Below are 15,000 nucleotides of genomic sequence, written 5' to 3'. Positions count from 1 at the left end.
TATCATTATCATAACCATTATCCCTATCAATATTATCCTTCTTCCTTCTCCTCTTCAATCCCCCTTCCGTCCTTCCCTAACTTTTAATAGCGGCAAAGAAAGGGGACGAGTGGGAGAAGAGGGAGAGAGAAAGTGTAGATAAACACGGTGCATAAAAGGAAGGGGAGAGGAGGAACAGAAGGAAACACTAAGAACGAAAGGTGTGGATAATGGAGAGATGTCGTAAGAGGAGAAAGAGGGAAATGGGAAGGTAGATGATAATCGATTAATAAAGGATTTAAGAGATATAAGGAGAGGGATGTCGAGAAAAGAGACTGATAGATGGAATCGCAAGCACATAGATAGATAGATAGATAGACACAGAAAGAAGGAGCGTCGGTGGAGAGAGAGAGAGAGAGAGAGAGAGAGAGAGAGAGAGAGAGAGAGAGAGAGAGAGAGAGAGAGAGAGAGAGAGAGAGAGACAGACGGACAGAGACATGCATAAAGACGAATGAAAGGTGAAATGAGGACACGGAATTCCCTTTGGCGTTCCTCTGCCTTCTTCCACGCTCCTCTTGGGGGGGGGGGGGGGTCACAGGGAAACAAGGAGTCTGTGTCGTGCGAGTAAAAGGAAAGAAGGAAGGGAGGAGGGAGGAAGAGGAGACAGAAGAGGAGAAGGAGAAGAAGGAATAGGAAAGGATGGAGTAGAAGGAAGAGGAAGAGAAGGAGGAGTAGGAAGAAAAGACAGAAGAGGAGGTGGTAGAGGAGGAGAAAGAAATGGAAAGAAGGAAGGGAGGAAAGGGGGGGGGGGGAGAAAGATAAAGAGGGGAAAAAAGAAAAAAAAAGAAAGGGAGGAGGGAGGAGAGCAAAACAAGGAAGAGGAGGAGAGATGGTAGATGTGGAAGAAAAGAGGAGAATATTAAAAAAAGAGAAGCGTTAAGAAGTGAAGAAAGGGTAGAAAGGGAGAAAAGGAGAAGAAAGCAGGGGGGAGATGGGGCGAGATGAGAAGTGAGAGAAAGAAAAAAAAAACTAAACAAGAAGGAAACTAAAAAAGAAGACAGAAAATAATAAATGATAATAATAATCACTTTTGCACTGTGATGTATCTTCCTTTTCCTTCTCTTTTTTCCTTCTTCCTTCCCCTTCTCCCTTTTTCCTTCTCCCTTTTCCTTTTCCCCTTTTCCTTTTCCCTTTCCCTTTTCCCTTTCCCTTCTCCCTCTTCTCTTTTCCTTTTTGCCTTTTCTCTTTCGCTCAGAGAATATTTGCAGCTCCGTGTCTTATGAGAGCAGTCTTTATCGTGATGAAGGCTCCCTGCATCAGAGTTGCGTCAGTTATAAGGGACTCGGCGAGGAGGCGGAAGTATAAATCAAAAGGGAATTTCTAGGCGTCAGGTCCGAATTAGGAAATAAACAAGATTGATAGAAAAGGAAATAGAAAGAGTGAAGGTTCAAAACGAAGGCGTCAGCTGATAGATGTGCACGCTAGACTGTAGTGCAAAATAAACGAGAATTATATTTATGCATTCGGGAAAGAGGGATCGACAAAGAAAATGTTAATCTATGGTTATGTGTATAATGTATGTGTATATATATGCAGACATACATATACATGCACAAACACACACATAAACACACACACACACACACACACGCACACGCACACACATACACACACACACACACACACACACACACACACACACACACACACACACACACACACACACACAAACTCTAACACACACACTCTAACGCACTAACACACACTAACCCTCCCCACATACACACACTACCCCCCCCCCCCCCAACGCACAGAGCAGAAATCCCTAACCACGCCCCCCTCTTGCCCACAGCTCGCCCGCCTCTTCTCCTTCTCGTGGACGCTGGGAGCATTCATGTGCAAACTCATCTTCTACCTCCAGACTCTGTCGGCCGTGTGCTCCGTCCTCACTCTGACTGTCATGAGCGTGGAGAGGTGAGTCCGTCCTCCTATATTCATAATGTGAGTGAATGGCGGAGCGTGTGCTAACTTACTCATGGTTTGTGTGGAGCAGGAGGGTTGGCGAGGCATTTTGTGAGTGAGTGTTATATTTAACGGGTGTAGGTGTGTTGTATGTGTTGTTGTTGTTGTTGGTGGTGGTGGTGGTGGTAGTGAAGTGGGGGGGGGGGGGGGGTTGTTAACATATTATGATTTGTTTCATTGTTGCTCATAAATATTTTTTAACAGGATTATTACCTTCGCTGTGATAGCTAGTATTATCATCATGATTATCATTAATATTATCATCACTAACATTATTATAGTCTTTATTATTACTTTATCTTTATTATCATCGTTGTTGCTATCATTATCATTATTATACTATTATTATTGTTATTATTATCTTTATTATTACTGATATCATTATTATTATTATTACTATTATAGTTGTTGTTGTAGTTATAATCATTATTATCATCATTATTATGATTATTAATACTCTATTATCATTATTTTTATTATTGCTATCATCATAATTACTAATATCATTACTGTTATCATCATTATTGTTATTATCATTATTTTTTTCTTCCTAATTTTATCATCATCATTCTTATAATCAGAATCATTGTCAATATCAATATCATTATCAGTGTTATTATCACCATCATTATTATTGATATAGTTATTACTATTACTATTGTCATCATTATCATGAGTATTATCCTTATTACCATTACCATTATTATTGTCATTGATATTGTTAGTAATACTAATTATTATTATTCTCATTATTACTATTATTTTTTATTATTATTATCATTATTATTATATTATCATTATTATTTTGATGATCATGATGATGATAATGAATATTGTTGGTTTGTTTTGTTTTTGGGTGAAATTTTCTGGCGATTCTTAATTGCGTAAAAGGATGTGGAGTATGTGTGTGTGTGTGTGTGTGTGTGTGTGTGTGTGTGTGTGTGTGTGTTTATATGTGTATCTGTGTGTGTTTCTCTGTGTATGTTTGTTTTTCTGTGCGTCTCTGCGTGTGTATATGTACATATGTGCGAAACAGAAAGAGAAAGACAAAAGAAACAAAACAACACAGACACAAAGACAAACTGGAAGGACAAGACAGCTTCACCCTTTACATAACCGCGATTACGCACCGCCTTCAGCCCTGCCCCTAAGCCCCGCCTTAGCCTTGACTCCGCCCTCAGGGGCCTTGGGAGTGTGGACAGAGGACTCAGACAGCTGGGAGAGCTGCGTCTGATCACGTCTCCTTCGGCCCAAATCTGTTCTCTCTCTCATTCTCTCTCTCTCTCTCTCTCTCTCTCTCTCTCTCTCTCTCTCTCTCTCCTCTCTCTCTCTCTCTCTCTCTCTCTCTTTCTCTCTCTCTCTCTGTCTTTCTCTCTCTTTCTTTAATGACCTCTCCCCTCTATCCCCCTCTGTTCTCGACTTCCCACGGTACCCAGCACTCTACTGGTTATCGCCTGCGCCAACTCTGACCTGCCCCCAGAACGGAACGACATTGACGAAGTGCCCCCAGAGCAAGCCATTCCGACCCTTACTCCCGATCGCGGTAAGGGTCGGGTTGATTATACTCATAATGTTAGTTAGAAAATCCTTATTCTGAATCACTATGTTTGTAATCATTATTATTGACGATTCTGTAGTTATCAAATGTTCAAGATTTAATTTTACTGACATATCCAGTGTCCCGTCCAAACATGTGACCACAGGAGGAGCCTATGGAATCCATAAAACAGTCTGTACTGCCCTACTAAAGATTAATATTTTCTATTTTCGTATGTTTAGTGACATTTTTCTAACTGTATCTCACAAAAACGACCTGTGATCATATCAAAAACACTTCCCTGTTCTCTAGCTACCACACTCCCGTACTAATAAAGACTAGAAGCTGCGACAACTTTAACTCTACACTTCAAAAACAAACAGTAGGACGCAAGGGGACACTACTTTCCACATTATTACACTGGTGGCAGCAAGTGGGATAAACTCTTCCTGCTATACATTACACTCTCTCCCTCTCTCTTTCTCTGTCTCTCTGTCTCTCTTTCTATCTTTCTCTCTCTCACTCTCTCTCTTTCTCTTTCTCTCTTTCTCTTTCTCTCTCCCTTTCTCTCTCTCTCTCTCTCTCTCTCTCTCTCTCTCTCTCTCTCTCTCTCTCTCTCTCTCTCTCTCTCTTTCTCTCTCTGTTCATCACGCCTTCTTTGGCCCAATGCTGATTCGTTTGTTTGTTATTTTTTTGGCTTATCACTCTTCCTTTGGCTAAAAACAGATTTTTTCTCATCACCTCTCCCCTGGGCTAATTCTGATTTTTCTCTCTGCTTTTGGAAAGATTTAAGTGGCTGAGACGATTAGTTGGAAATGAAAGGGAAGGATAAGGAAACATTGAAAAGGAATAGGAAAGAATGAGTAGATGGAAGAGATATGTTTCTTAGTGAAGGAGAGAAAATTAATTGAAAAGGAAGGGAAGGGAGGCAAAGGAGAGAGGAATAAGGATAAATAATAATAGAAAACGAAGTGAGAATAAAGGGAAGAGAGACAAGGGAGAAGAAGATAAAGATCACGAACTAAAGAAAAAGAAATAAGACTGAAGGAAGAGGGACCATAAAACAAGAGAGAAAAGAAATCAATAGAAAATGTAAAAAGCTGAACAAAACAGATAAAATGTTTAAAAAATCTAAAAATGGAAGAAGGAACAAACCAATAAAAAGGAGGTATAGGCATAAGGAAAATACAGGAAGAACTCATGTTCCTGCAGCAATGAACATGCACTCTATGGACAAAGAGTGATTAGAAAGGAGGAATAGGGAGGGGGGTGATAAAAACGAGGGGAAAGGGAAATAGAATGATGAGAATGAGAGGAATAGAAAGAGGAGAATGATAAGGAGAGACAGGGAGAGATGAGCATGATAAGAAGAAGAGACAGAGAAAGAGGAAGAACAGTAAGAAGGAGGGGAAAAGAAAATGACAGTTGTAAGAACGAAGACCCAAGATAAATGAGAATGATAAGAACAAGAGACAGAGAAAGGAGAATAACAAGCGGAGGAGGAAAGAATGGACAAAGATAAAAACAGAAACGAAAAAGGTAGGAAGAGAAATGGACAGCGATAAGAAAAAGAGCCAGAGAAATGGAGGAAATGATAAGAAGAGCAGATAGAGAGAGACAAAGATAATAAAGATAACATTGAAAAAACGAACGACGAAGAAAACAGAGATGTAGAGACAACGTAAAGAAGAACGCGATGAAAGGGCAAAGATAAAGATAAGGAAAGAGGTAGAGATAACGTAAAGAAAGAGGAAACATAACTACAAAGATAAGAGAACAGACGAGGAAATCTTTATTTCAGAAAGTAAAAGAAAAAAAAAAAAAAAAAAAAAAAAAAAAATATATATATATATATATATATATATATATATATATATATATATATATATATATATATATAATGAATAAATAAGAAGGAATAAATAGATAAATAAAAATCATGAGAGGGAAAATGTAAAATGAGTAAAAATAAGAATAAAATTGTGTTCTGGCGCGGGGGCGGCGAAGGCAGGAGAGAGATAGTGTGCTGTTGACTGAGTGTTATAGAGTGGATATTGGATGTTACGGGCGAGGGAGAAGGATGGGGAGAGAGAGGGGGAGAGAAAGGGAGGGAGAGAGAGAGAGAGAGAGAGAGAGAGAGAGAGAGAGAGAGAGAGAGAGAGAGAGAGAGAGAGAGAGAGAGAGAGAGAGAGAGAGAGAGTAGGCGGTAGAGAATGAGAGATAGAGAGAGTGAGTGAAAGAGGGAAGGGTGCAGGGAGAAAGAGAGACAGAGACAGGAAGAGGAAATGGGAAGGGGAGAGAGATAGTGAGTGGAAGAGAAAGGGTGGGGTGTGATGGAGAGAATGAGAAAGGGGGGGGGGGGGGGCAGAAGGAAGAAAGGAAAGAAAGGAAAGTTTGAGAGAGAGAGAGGGAGAACCGACAGACAGACAGGCAGGTAGATGGACAGAAAGGGACTTAGAAAAGAGAGGAAACAAACACAAAACGAGAGGCAAAAGGAGAATAAGTAACGGCGGGAAAATGCCTGAAAAGGGACCGTGAATATAAGCGAAAAAAAGAGAGAAAGAGAACCAAACAGAAAACCAAAAAAAAAACTAGAATGAAATGGATAGTAAGGAAAACGAAAAGAAGATTAAAAAAAAAAAAAAAAAAAAAAAAAAAAAAAAAAGTAAAATAGTAAATAGCGCTTTAGTTGAACAGCGGGAGAATGACCGGGAAGGGACCGTGGATATAAGCGAAAAAAAAGAGTGAAAGAGAACCAAACAGAAAAAAACACTAAACTAAACTAAAATGGAGAGTAAGGGAAACGAAAAGAAGATAAAAAGAGGAAAGAATAAAGGAGAGTAAATAGCGCTTTAGTTGGTGGTTTGGTTTGCGAAGTTCTAGCTTCGCCCGGGCCTTCTAGATATGGCCCGGCCTGTGTCAGCTTTTTTACGGCTGTCTCATTGAGTTGTCTGACACTCGGTGCTTACCGTGGCGGCGGGATTGCCAGCAAGCGCTCCTGCCGCCATGGTGTAAGCATTTCGCATAGCCTCTTTACCAGCACGGCGGCTGTTGTGGGCGGTCCATGTCTCAGGAATTGTGTATGGTCACAATTTTCTAGGTAGTGGACTAGTGTGGCGTTCGGCTCGCCGCAGTGCTTGCAGCACCATTCATCGCGTTCGATTGTTGGGATAATCTGCCATGCACAGTGGTAACCTAGGCGCATTCTGTGAAGAATGACTTCGGTACCTCTGTTGCTTACTTCAGAGAGTGCCAGTGGTTCATAGCCTGTGGCGTCTGAGTACCAGCTGGCCGAGGGGGAGGTTCTCGTTTCCTCTCTGTGGAGCTGCCGTAGGAAGGTACGACCGACCAAGGCACACTTCTCCATAAGTAATTTTCGGCTCGGTTTTATCGTGATGGGATTTGGGGGCATACCCCTGCCAGCGACGGCTAGTCTGTCAGCAAGCTCGTTCCCTCTGATGCCGATGTGGCTTGGGACCCAGTTGATGATAATTCTTCTACCCTGAGCAAGAATTCTCTGTGCCATTGTGAGAATCGTGGTCAGTAGGTAGATGTTGTCTGTGGGTGAGCTGTGCTGAAGACAGTCAATGGCTGCCCTGGAGTCTGTGTGTATGACCACGTGTCCTTCCCTTAGGGACGCGTGGCCTAGGGCTCCTATGATTGCAACTGCCTCTGCCTGTAGCGAGGAGGCGTTGTCTGTTACCCTCATGGATCGCGTGGCATCCCTAGCTGCAAAGCCGGCGCCTGCAGTGTGGCTCAAGGGATCGACCTATCCATCCGTGTAGTATGTTCTACTACCCGGAGGAGTGATGGCTGCAATGATAGAGTTCATTATGTTGAAATCTTTTAGGCTCAGTGCCCACGGCGGGGCTTCGGCAAAGTCGGGGTGGGGGGAGTCCATGCCCTTAGCAAGAAGCTGTGCTTTGAGCTGATGGCGTATCAACACCCTGGCTGTATGAGACAGCAACGAGTTGTTTGCAACGAGCTCGTTGTCTTGTTCGAGGCATCTGACTAATTTTTGTCTTAGGCTTGTGTTCCTGGGAGCCTGGATGACCTTTGACAGGAATTGTGTTGCCATTAGATCGATTCGTGAGTCCAGGGGGAGAAGGTTTGCCTCCACCAGGAGGTTGAGGACCTTCGTCCACCTCGGGGCACCCAGAATGATCCTGGCAGCTTCATTTTGGACTGTTTCTAATTTGTCTGTGTGCTTTTTCTTTGCAGCAATTAGAGCGACTGCGGCATAGTCCACAATGGGCCGGACAGCATGTACATAGAATGATCTTAGTACTTTGTGTCTGGCCCCTATGCGTCTCCCAGTCATTGCTCTCATGACGGACAGTCTTGCTTTGGTTCGGTCAACCAGGTACTGGACCTCCTTATGGAAGGAGAGGGTCCGGTCTATCCTTACCCCAAGGTATAGGAAGTCCTGGACCCATTCTAATTCCACTCCCTGGATTTTTTAGTCTTGTGCCTCGAACTCTCTGTCAGCATGGCTTTGGATTTGGCTGCAGAGATCTTTAGTCCTGTCCTACAACACTCCTCTGACACGAGGTCCAGACAACGCTGGGCTTTATTCTGGCTGCGTGGTCCAGTGGAGGTGATAGCGAGATCGTCTGCATACGAGATGATCTGGCACCCCACTGGGAGGTTTATATTGAGGATGCAGGACATTAAAGTGTTGAATAGGGCTGGACTGAGAACCCCACCCTGTGGCTTTCCATTTTCGAGCGGCATGTGCTGCGATAGGTGACCCTGGAATTTGACATTGGCAGTCCTGTTCCTGAGGTAGTCACCTATCCAACCTATCTGATTCCCTTCTGGATCAGGCTTTCCTGAATGGCAAGCGGACTTGCCAGTTCAAAAGCCTTCTCCAGGTCAAGGAATACCACCACAGCTGGGCACTTGCTGATTGTGCTTAAGAGCGTGGCTATGCTGTGTGCTGTGCCCATGCCCCTTGTGAATCCGTGGTGGTGTTCGTGCGGGGGTCCCGTTTTCCATTGAAGCCGGTTTAGTACCATCCTCTCAGCCGTCTTGGCCAGGCAGCTGAGCAGAGAGATGGGGCGGTACTTCCCCGGCTCCTTTGGTTTTGGGACGGGAACTATGGTAGCCCTCTTCCAACTCTGGGGTAGAGTGGAAGTTTCCGTGGACTTGTTGATGAGTTGCAAGAGTGCACGCTCACCTGCTAGTCCTAGGTGGGAGATAATGGGGTACGAGATCCCATCAGAGCCCGGGGCTGTGTTGGAACTGGTTTTATAGGCTTTCCTTAGTTCCCTCAGAGAAAAGATAACGTCTGAGTTATCGGGTTCGGCTGCCCTTTCTCTGATCTGAGCGTGTCTGTCTGGCTGTAGACGCTCTTGTCTTGCCCTCAGCTCGGCTGGCAGACTGTTGCTGCTCGTTCTCGCAGAGAACTCGTGCGCCAGTCTGTTAGCCTCTGCTTGGGGGTCGTGATGGGTGCACCTCGGGGCTGAGTGGCTGGTAGCTCGCTTGACCCGTTGCCACAGCTCTGAAAGGGTGGTTTGGTGGTCGAAGGACTCACACCATTCCAGCCACTTTTCCTGCCTGACTCTGTTGGCAGTTTCCTTGGCATCCGTAACAGCTTCCCTTAGGAGGGATAGGTTGTCAGAGGTTCTTTGCCTTCGGAATAGTTTTCGGCACATGTTCACCCTGTGGTTGACCTCCCTGATCTCGTCATTGAAGTACCAGGCGTCTTTGTGACTTCTGGACCCAGGCCGAGTTTTGGGTATGGTCTGTGAGGCTGCTTCATTAATAGCGTTTAGCAGGCTAGCTTCGAGCACTTCCACATTTTCGCTTTGTGGGGGATCGTTGCATCTCAGACAGAGGGCCAAGGCATTTTGAAATGCCTGCCAGTTGGCCTTGTCTGTTTTCCATCTTGGATTCGGTCTTAGGATTTCGGCTGGGCCAGCATCCATGAGGGTAGTTATAGTGCCATAATGGTCACTTGTGACGGTCTCATCGACACGCCAGCCAATCCTCCCCACCAGAGTTGCAGTGGCCAGGGTGAGGTCTAGGACCCTTCCTCTGACATGCATTGGCTCTTGGGTGTTGAGGAGAGCGATCTTAGGGAATGTCTCTAGCACGTCGGCTATGTGATAGCCGGCCGCATCCGGTGTCCGATAGGGAGCCAGGATGGGGTGGTGTGCATTGAAGTCTCCCCCTATGATCACTCGGTCGTGTGCAGCAGAAGCACAGACCTGGCTGATGTCTAAGCTTCTACAGCGTGGCCGGCTGTACACATTGTACAGTTTGAGGGGCCCCCCAGGCCAGGTGAACCTCGACGGAAAGGGATTCAACATCGTCTCCACAGTGCGATGCATCGGCTATTGCGGAGCAGGGGATTGTTGCTCTCACAAGGGTGATCAAGCCTCTCCTGCCAGGTGTTCGTGACAGTGTGAAGGCATGGTACCCTGAGAAGCGAACAGTGTCCACCGTTAATGTCTCCTGGAGCATGACAATGTCAATGTTCCTTGATCGCACTACTGCTTGAAGAAAAGCGTTCTTTGCAGAGAAGCTATTGATGTTCCACTGTAGGATGCTTAGATGGTGTGTCATAATGTTACTCAGTGATAGTTACATCAGAGACATCGTCGGAGTCTGACAACTCCATTGCGAGGTCCTCGCTGGTTGAGGGCTTCTCGTCTGTTGTCAGGCTATCCTTGGGTCCACTGGGAGGTGGAGAGCCTTTGGTAGCTCTGACTTTGGTTGGTTCGGCTTTTCTCTCAGGCTTTTTCTTGGCTGGCCTTGCTGGCCTTGCCTGGGCAAGGTCAGCGTGATCTGGCTCTGGCTGCACAGATTCAGCCTGTTTTGGCTCTGCCTGTGAAGGCATGGCCTGGTTTGGAGTGGGGAGGGGAGTCTCGTCCTGGGGTGAGGGTGAGGCTGGTTTTGCTCTAACCAGCTTTCTTCCCTTCAGGGCTGCGACAGTCTGGGTCATTGCCGTCATGGCGACCGAAACTGCCTTCTCGGCCTCCTCACTCGACCTCCCCAGGGCTGTTGCTACTGCTGAGACAACAGCAGTTAACAGGAGGGTCATATCGTCCTCGTCAAAGAGGAGATGATCATCTGTTTGGGAGGTTTTTGTGGTGCTCTTAGAACCTTTTTTCTTTAGTTTCTTTTTCTGCACCTTTGGCATTATCGGAAACTTCTTTTTGTTGGAGACATCCGGTGTCGGCTGGGGGGCGGCTTCCTTCCTCTTAGGAGGTCGGGAGGCTTTTTCGCTTTTGTTCTTTCCCCAGACATGGGTGCCCGGTGGGGCAGGAACAAAGTCTGGTCGGTTTTGAGCAACCTCTTGTCGCCTGAGGGCCGCCTTTTTCCTGACAGAGCAAGTCAGGCTCCAGGCATGATGCTTCTTGGCACAGTTGGGACATTTGGCTGTTGTGTCCCTCTTTTCCTCTTTGTATGCCTTGAGGCATACCTCTGTGTTGTGTGCCTTGCTACACACACCACATTTAGGCTTGGCTGTACAGTTAGCCTGGTGGTGACCGTATTTCTGGCACTTGAAACACCGAAGTGGTTCTGGCACATATGTTCGAAGGTTGTAGGTGCCCCAGATACCCAGATCAAGGGTAGTGGTTGGGGCACCTTTCATGGTCACCAAGACTTGTCTGGTTGGGGTCTCCCCCTTCGACATTCGTGAAGCCTGCACGACCTGTGGGTGTGAAGCGATCAGCTCCACATCGTACGAGACTGAGAAGCCAAGTAGCACCATCTTGGTTCTCTTTACCTCGGGACTTAGTGGGGAAAGACTCACTTTCCTCCCATCGGTTAGCTCCTTCGTTTCCCGGAGGAAATTCAAGGTAGCTTGATCTTTGGGCATTATGATCATGCCCTGATCTCGGGCGACCCGGATCGACAACCGGATTTTCCGTTGCAACTCCAATGCCCTGACCAATTGGTAGGCATTGTCGAAGCCTTCGGGTTTAGCTGGCACTTTGAACTGGGCGAAGCGTTTAGGGGGTCCCGACTCTTCATCAGAGTCGGTCTCCGGCCTCGGACGCTTCGGCCCGCCCTTTCGGCTTTCGGGCTTGTTTGTGGAGGCAGCAGCTGATGCGGCTGATTCAGCCTGCTCTCCCCTCTCAATCGGGGAGGCCGTCTGTGAACTCAGGGGCCTCCCTGGCTTAGCTGTTGGCCTGGAGAGGCCAGCTCGCGAGTCAAGATCTTTGACTATTCGGTGGACAGACCTATTGGCTTCGGTCTTGTCCACCTTAGCAGCAGGGGTGACAGTGTCATCCTGTGCATGGGGCTTTCTTTTGCCACCGGAAGGCACATATGCCTTCATGGTGACTACCGTGGTCTGGGCCTTGCGCGGTTCGTCAACATTTTTGTCAGTCTGTGGGGGGTGTTTGATTATTTTTTCCATAAATTGGTAAGTGCTTCATCCTCTCACGCCCCCACCCACCACGGAGTCCAACAAGGGGAAGCTGAGTTTCAGAACCAGTGTCTAACAGCAACAGGAGTCATGAGAGGATATACGCAGCCAATAGCCATTGTGACGGCGCTCACGGACCATTGTGAGTGCCAATGGCGGCATGACTGCTTGACCCTAGCCTCCCGGGGGAGACCAGCCGATTGACCGTGACCGGGTCGGGATTAGGCCGCCTGTCTTGCTGGAATAGAGGACCAAAGAGGCGTGTTGCTAGCCACAGGGCGTACTCGTTCACGGCATCGCTCAACCTCCAGGACTCCCGTCTCCACAGCGCACAAGGCTGCCACGCACGGGAGGTGGAGTGGGCGAGTGATTGAGGTGGAGTGTGAGGTGGAGTAGGCACGCGATGTGGATGTAATGAATAGTTGTGGGCGTGTGAAGGAAAGTCAGAGGTGTGGATGTTGGGTGGATGGAAGGTGGAGGTGGAAGACAGGGATAGAGGGAAGAGGTGGAGGGCAGGGGAGGGGGTGGAAGGGAGGGGGAAGGAGGAAGGTTGTTTTTTTCTACTTTTCGAATGTGCAAGGAATTGGAAAGAGGAGATAGAGGAGGAAGAAGAGAGGAAAAAAAAAGGAAAGGAAGAGAGGGTGTGATGAAGGCAGGGTTAAGAGGGCGTGTTAGTGTCAGAAGAGAGGAATGGGCGTTTAGATCTATCAGTCTCTCTCTCTCTCTCTATCTCTCCTCTCCTCTCTCTCTCTCTCTCTCTCTCTCTCTCTCTCTCTCTCTCTCTCTCTCTCTCTCTCTCTCTCTCTCTATCTCTCTCTCCTCTCTCTCTCTCTCTCTCTCTCTCTCTCTCTCTCTCTCTCTCTCTCTCTCTCTCTCTCTCTCTCTCTCTCTCGCTCTCTCGCTCTCTCTCTCTCTCTCTCTCTCTCTCTCTCTCTCTCTCGCTCTCTCGCTCTCTCTCTCTCTCTCTCTTTCTCTCTCTCTCTTTCTCTTTCTCTCTCTTTCTTTCTCTTTCTCTTTCTCTCTCTCTCTCTCTCTTTCTCTCTCTCTCTCTCTCTCTCTCTCTCCTCTCTCTCTCTCTCTCTGTCTCTCTCTCTCTCTCTCTCTTCATCAATATATCTGTATCTCTATCTAGTACATCTATCTATCCTTATGTCAGTGCATTTATTAAACTTTGTTCACATATAAATGTACATAAACATATATATATATATATATATATATATATATATATATATATATATATATATATATATAGAGAGAGAGAGAGAGAGAGAGAGAGAGAGAGAGAGAGAAAGAGAGAGAGCGAAAGAGAGAGAGAGAGAGAGAGAGAGAGACAGACAAACAGACAGACAGTCAGACAGGAAGTTTAAATGAGTATCAAACTAATATTTTTCAAATCAACCACCAACCTTTAACCTTAAGTGACCCTACTAACAAGGAGAGAAACACGAACACAATCCACCCAAGAAATGAAAACATCAGATACAAATACACTAATACATACCTGAACCTTTCGAACCTCCGGGAAGAAGGGGTCGTCACATGAACAGAGGTCACCGGGAAAGACGACGAAATAAAAATAAAAAAGATATCATCATGCATGAATTAAAGAAATTAGAGAAATAAAATTGAAAAGAAAGCGGAAAATACGATGATATTTAGAAAGAAAACGGAAAATACGCCAAAATTAAGAAAGAAAACGGGAAATACGACGATATTAAGAAAGAAATCGGAAAATACGCCAAAATTAAGAAAGAAAACGGGAAATACGACGATATTAAGAAAGAAATCGGAAAATACGACGAAATTAGGAAAGAAAACGGGAAATACGATGGTATTATAAAAAGAAAACGGGAAATACGACGAAATAAAATAAAAAGATAAAATCAAACATGAATTAGAAAAATTAGAGAAATAACATTAAAGGAAAGCGGAAAATACGATGATATTAAGAAAGAAAACGGAAAATACGCCGAAATTAAGAAAGAAAACGGGAAATACGTATATGCCAAGAAAGAAAACGGAAAATACGACGAAATTAAGAAAGAAAACGGGAAATGCGACGGTATAATAAAAAGAAAACGGGAAATACGACGAAATGAAAATCAAAAATAAATAATCATGCATGAATTAGAGAAATTGGAGAACTAAAATTAAAAAGAAAGCGGAAAATACGATTATATTAAGAAAGAAAACGGAAAATACGCCAAAATAAAGAAAGAAAACGGAAAATACGCCAAAATAAAGAAAACGGGAAATACGGCGATATTAAGAAAGAAAACGGAAAATACGACGAAATTAGGAAAGAAAACGGGAAACACGACGGTATTATAAAAAGAAAACGGGAAATATACAAAATAGAAATACAAATATATAATCAAACATGAATTAGAGAAATCGGAAAATACGATGATAATAAGAAAGAAAATGGAAAATACGCCGAAATTAAGAAAGGAAACGGGAAATACGACGATGCCAAGAAAGAAAACGGAAAATGCGACGAAATTAAGAAAGAAAACGGGAAATACGACGAAATAAAAAACGAAAATATAATCATGCATGAATTAGAGAAATTAGAGAAATAAAATTAAAAAGAAAGCGGAATATACGATGATATTAAGAAAGAAAACGGAAAATTCACCAAAATTAAGAAAGAAAACGGAATTTCGACGATATGAAGAAAGAAATCGGAAAATACGACGAAATTAAGAAAGAAAACGGGAAATACGACGGTATTAGAAAGAGAAAACGAGAAATACGACGAAATAAAAATAAAAAGATATAATCATGCATGAATGACATAAAAAAAAACACACCATGAACAATATCATATTTATCAAGTGTCAAGTTATCAAATTAAATGCAATGAAATTTAAACCAGAAAAGGACAAAAGAAATGAAGCCGATATTCTCACCAACTCTCCCTGTTGCCATAACTGTATGAACGTGCTGTTGATTTTTAGGAATAATTCCAAAGCTGAGGGAATCGATAAACGAAGATAAATATGATGAATAAAAGACATTGACAAATTTATATATAAGTAGCAATATACGTTTGTGTGTATGTATGTGAGGTTGT

The 15,000-nt window shown here is 44.5% G+C and overlaps 1 protein-coding gene across 1 annotated transcript in view; it reads left to right on the top strand.

The window, feature by feature from the left end:
* The window catches only part of LOC125046531 (kiSS-1 receptor-like), a 113,874-nt gene that overhangs the window by 45,836 nt on the left and 53,038 nt on the right, over nt 1-15,000 (top strand). Inside the window, exon 3 of the mRNA XM_047644315.1 lies at nt 1,832-1,953. Coding sequence (XP_047500271.1) covers nt 1,832-1,953 — 122 coding nt within the window. The remainder of the gene's footprint in view (nt 1-1,831; nt 1,954-15,000) is intronic.

Source organism: Penaeus chinensis, chromosome 39, assembly GCF_019202785.1.
Source record: "Penaeus chinensis breed Huanghai No. 1 chromosome 39, ASM1920278v2, whole genome shotgun sequence".
NCBI lineage: Eukaryota > Metazoa > Arthropoda > Malacostraca > Decapoda > Penaeidae > Penaeus > Penaeus chinensis.
Note: the sequence above shows the minus strand (reverse complement) of the source record. Positions and strands in the feature narration are given on the sequence as shown.